The sequence below is a fragment of the Nannobrachium achirus genome (assembly GCF_963921795.1).
Source record: "Nannobrachium achirus genome assembly, chromosome: 14".
In the NCBI taxonomy this organism is placed as follows: domain Eukaryota; kingdom Metazoa; phylum Chordata; class Actinopteri; order Myctophiformes; family Myctophidae; genus Nannobrachium; species Nannobrachium achirus.
Genome location: NC_137821.1, coordinates 36,899,835 through 36,905,166, shown reverse-complemented (window position 1 = coordinate 36,905,166; position 5,332 = coordinate 36,899,835). Strand labels below are relative to the sequence as shown.

General features: G+C 43.7%; 1 protein-coding gene across 1 annotated transcript in view; it reads left to right on the top strand.

The window, feature by feature from the left end:
* LOC308298499 (tripartite motif-containing protein 2-like) overlaps positions 1-5,130 on the top strand; it is a gene marked incomplete at its 5' end in the record, with an annotated part of 14,418 nt that extends 9,288 nt beyond the window's left edge. Inside the window, 6 exons of the mRNA XM_080742115.1 lie at positions 933-1,036; positions 1,717-1,884; positions 2,309-2,477; positions 3,239-3,309; positions 3,876-4,016; positions 4,868-5,130. Coding sequence (XP_080598241.1) covers positions 933-1,036; positions 1,717-1,884; positions 2,309-2,477; positions 3,239-3,309; positions 3,876-4,016; positions 4,868-5,020 — 806 coding nt within the window. The 3' untranslated portion in view covers positions 5,021-5,130. The remainder of the gene's footprint in view (positions 1-932; positions 1,037-1,716; positions 1,885-2,308; positions 2,478-3,238; positions 3,310-3,875; positions 4,017-4,867) is intronic.
* Positions 5,131-5,332: the final 202 nt, after the last annotated feature.

Below are 5,332 nucleotides of genomic sequence, written 5' to 3'. Positions count from 1 at the left end.
GCTCAACCTCATTGGATCCACTAGAGTGCGACATTGTACACAAATCCTACAAATAGACTCCTAAGTCGTCACCGGCTCTGACTGCAAATCTCTCGCACGTCCTGTTTACTGGTGCTATAGATCCCGCGAGAGTGTGTTGCTGGGACAGCTAAAGAGCAATAATAAAGTCGATTTTCTCCTTTGTTGTGTCGCTGAAAAAAGCCACTTTAGTGTGACAATTTTGTTAATATTATGAAGGTTGTGATGATCGGGTCCAATATTTAGTTCAGTGACCATAGCTTCTGAACTATTATTTTGCTCTGTGTTCACGTTAGCGCTCTCCAGTGGTGTAAAGTAACTAAGTGCATTTACTTAAGTACTTTACTTAAGTACACTTTTGAGTTATTTGTACTTTACTTGAGTATTTCCAATTTCCAATACATTTACTTCTACTCCACTACATCTCGAATCCAAATATTGTATTTTTACTCCACTACATTTATTTCAAAACTTTAGTTACTAGTTACTTTTATTATTATTAAAAAACATACATTAACCACTTCAGCCGTATACATTTTGGCCATTTGAAAATAGACGATCTACATTTTCAAATGATTTTTATACATTTGATAACTTGAAATGGGACATTCTGCACAATGAGTACTTTTACTTTTGGTACTTTTGTACATTTTGATACCAATACTTTTGTACTTTTACCCAAGTAAATGTTGAATACTGGACTTCTACTTGTAACAGAGTACATCTACATTGCATTATTGATACTTTTACTTAGGTAAAGAATGTTAAGTACTTTTTACACCACTGGCACTCTCATTGTAAATGAATAGACTCCAAACATGCTTCCGCCTCCTAAAAAGGTATCCACCTATGTCACGCAGAAACGGGAAGTACGCGTCTAATCCGCCCTCTTGCTATCGCCCTCTTGGTCATAGGTTCCAAGGGCAGGAACAAAGGAGAGTTTACCAACCTGCAGGGAGTGGCCACTTCCTCTACGGGCAGGATACTGATCGCTGACAGCAACAATCAGTGTGTCCAGGTAACACACACACACACACACACACACACACACACACACACACTCGCACACGCATGTGCCTGACTGAACTACTGTTTGGCATGCGACAGTTATAATTTTCAAGTTATTACAGAGGCGTCAATTGGGTATGGCAATGGAAGCTGCCATACCTTGGCTCCAGGGGGAAAAAAATAAATGTACTTAATATAAATTCCCAAATGTCTCTATGACTATCTGCGTTTGATTATTCTGGTATTAAATTACTTTTAAACTACAATGCAAATTAGAACGAAATCATTGCTTTCACAACGTATTATATAACACTAGTATCGCCCCCTATCATGACAAATGGTTTATTCCCCGGTTCAGTAGGTCAGCACAGGTGCAATATTTTATTGTTAATTAGCAGCTGCAGGTTTTTTCAAGTGTGGCAGTCTGTTGTTTACTTGTGCCTGTGTTAAAATAATACTATAATGTGTGTGTGTGTGTGTGTGTGTGTGTGTGTGTGTGTGTGTGTGTGTGTGTGTGTGTGTGTGTGTGTGTGTGTGCACCCGCCCGCGCGCGCGCGTGCGTGTGTGTGTGTGTGTGTGTGTGTGTGTGTGTGTGTGTGTGTGTGTGTGTGTGTGTGTGTGTGTGTGTATGTGAGCGTGCGCGTGCGTGTGTGCTTGCGGCTCTGCGTTCATGTGTGTGTGTGTGCATAGATCTTCTCCAACGAGGGGGAGTTCAAGAGTCGGTTTGGGGTCCGGGGGCGGTCGCCGGGGCAGCTCCAGCGGCCCACGGGCGTGGCCGTGCACCCCAGTGGTGACATCATCATCGCCGACTACGACAACAAGTGGGTCAGCATCTTCTCCAGCGAGGGCAAGTTCAAGGTCAGTGGCAGGCACGTGCACACATAGACATCAAAGGGGGCTTGAGCCCCTGCCCTTTTATCCGTTTCTAGAAAGTGCCCTCTCCAGCTCCAGACCATGAATGCAGTTTTTACTATGGTGAAAGAATGCAAATGCCCTCTTTCAGCACCGAAAATAGCAAACCTCCAAGCTCACAGCGCGTCGCAGCGCGACAAGCGTCTCTTGTTTTAAAAATAAATATAGGGGAAAGAATAATACTTTATTCTTGGCATGTTCATTTTTCAATGGCACACAATGATGTATTTTTCTCGACTATTATACAAATTGCTTTCCAAAATTGCAAAGTGATTTATAATTTATACACTCTCAGCTATTATACAAATTGCTTTCCAAAATTGCAATGTGATTTATAATTTATACCTTGGTTGAATCTACTGTCCGTCAGACCAAGCTGGGCTCTGGTAGGCTGATGGGACCAAAGGGCGTTTCCGTGGACCAGAATGGGAATGTGATCGTCGTTGACAACAAGGCATGCACCGTTTTCATCTTTCAGCCAACTGGCAAGCTGGTCACCAAATTCGGCAGTCGTGGCAACGGCGACAAACAGTTCGCAGGTAGAGTACTGTATACTGTATACTGTATCCACAAGTTTCCGCGGGAGTTTACTGGAGACCATCGGGACCAAACTTCCGGGTTTAACAGCAGATATACAAGCTCACGTCGCGTCGCAGATGCAACCCGTTGTGAGCTTGTAAATCGGTACCGGAAGCTCGGTACAGACGTCTGCGCAATGCACTATGGGGCGTTGGAAACTCGTGGATAGGTAATTACAATTAGTTCAATGCATAGCTTAAGTTATATTTTATGGTTAAAACTAACGTTTTTAGTGAAAGCGGAATATTCTGATCAGCATAGAGTGTTTGTTCAATAACAGGGGTCTCCCAATCTGTCCTGCTCTTTAGTAAACAATTCATCCAATCAGGAGAGAGTACGACTTCATAAGCTTTTCGAGTTCTCTCCCCTGATTGGCTTACTACTACAACTCCTACTACTCCAATATAGCAATGATTACTATGATAATATGAAGCTATTTAATACTTATTATAACAAAGAATATCACTTACGCCGCCTTTTAAGGACTAGTTCACCCTCAAAATGACCCATTCACACACACATTCATACACCAATGCAGTGAACCTCACGGTTCCCATCTGATCAGTATAGAGTGTATTGTAGTGTATTTATCACATTCCTAAGACAAGAAATGTATTATAGTAAATGTACTCCCATTGATTCCGGATGGGAGTGGGGACCCAAATGCATCTTGTGACAAGCATGAAGGTAATTGTCTAACCTCTTGTCTTCCTGACCCCAGGTCCCCACTTTGCAGCTGTCAACAACAACAATGAAATCATAGTGACCGACTTTCATAATCACTCCGTCAAGGTACAGACTTTACAGTACAGTTTTATTTAATTTTAAACATGTATACAGTAAGTATATGAGATTCTGAGCCACGTCAGCCATAACCCGACAGGGAAGAATAAGGGAAGAAATCTGATGAAATCCAGCTTTTCAGGATTTTATTTTAAATATCTGTCTGTCTGTCTGTCTGTCTGTCTGTCTGTCTGTCTGCCTTTGTCCCAATTGCATTGCCTTTCTCTTGTCACAGCATGTTACATATCGTCGTTGTCGGGTGGAAACCTCGTATCTCCAAGTTTCAAATTTGTACGTTCTTTAGCAAAGTAAAGCCGTGCTTCATCACACAAGGCCATCGCACAAAAGTAGTGAAAACAGCAGATCTACAAGCACACAACGCCTCGCGGTGCGAGGCGTTGTGTGCTTGTAGATTGGCTGTTTTCACTAGTTTAAATCATTTTTAAAATGATGAATGCAAAACAAACGGTTTTGGACATACAAGGTTTTCACCCGACAACGACGATATGCCAAATGAAGCATTCTGAACTGAACTGCACTGAATTGCACTGAACTGAGTCTGTCTCTGTTGCCAGGTGTTTACGCCAGAGGGCGAGCTGGTGCTGAAGTTTGGCTCCAACGGCGAGGGGAACGGACAGTTCAACGCTCCCACCGGAGTCGCCGTGGATGTGAACGGAAACATCATAGTGGCCGACTGGGGAAACAGCCGCATACAGGTAGGGGAGAGCAGTGGTTCTCAACCTTTTCTACATGCTCACAACGCCTCGCGTTGCGAGGCGTTGTGAGCATGTAGATCGGCTATTTTCACAATTTCTGCCTCTAATATTTTACAATTTGACCAATGTTTGACCAGAGGTACTAAAAAGGTCTTTAAAGTCCTTAAATTGTGACTTTAGAAATGTTCAGATACCCTGTATACACTTATACTGTATGTTGGTCTGTTTACTTTTGAGTGAGAAAACAATGTTAACATTTAGCTAAACTTCTGGGGACCCCCCAAAATAATTTGGGGACCCCTCTGGGGGTCCCGACCCACAGGTTGAGAACCACTGGGTTAGAGAGAGAGAGAGAGAGAGAGAGAGAGAGAGAGAGAGAGAGATACTGATTAGATTGTAGAGGGAAATATTCTGCAAGGTATACAGTCAGTTAGTATGAGTAAAGGAGAGAGGGGGCAGCGAGAGAGATAGACAGACAGACAGACAGACAGACAGACAGACAGACAGACAGAAGATATCCAGAATCACAGCAGCGCCAGTTCCCTTAAAAACATAGTATGTTTTTGAGGGAACATCCTCTGACCACAAGACGATGACCTTGGAGGTGGACATTGCTCCATGTACCCATGCATGGTTTCCTCCATTGCTGACATTCTAGGGAAATTAATTCTTTCCAATCACCAATCAGCGACAAACCGCTAAAAGTTCTCTTATTGGTCCTTCCCCAAGGTCCATACATCGAACCGAAAAAAAATCATGGTACCAATTAACTCTCCGGAATTAAAAAAATATCTTTTGTGACAACTTTCCATTCTCTCTCTCTCTCTCTCTCTCTCACACAACATCTCCAGGTGTTTGACGGCAGCGGTTCCTTCCTGTCCTACATCAACACGTCGGCCGATCCCCTGTACGGACCGCAGGGACTGGCCCTCACCTCGGACGGACACGTGGTGGTCGCCGATTCCGGGAATCACTGCTTCAAAGTCTACCGCTACCTGCAATGATGATGGATGGAAGGGGGGGAGATGGACGGATAGACAGCATGCGTTGGTGGGACGGAAGGACTGAGTAACTGAAAGACCTGGTCAACACTTTCTAAACCTAACAGCTTCAGTATCTGGCTAAGACGATGGGTGGATTGATGGATTGAAAGGGAAGTGGGGGGTGGAGGGAGAATGGAGGAATTGAAAAGACGTTCTGAGATGGTCCCATGATGTCAAAAAAACTGTGGATGTACTGTAGGCGAACAGGAGGAAGGAAACGTGATGTGATGAGGAACTCTGCGTGAATACGTCCTTCGACCATGTCGCGTTGTC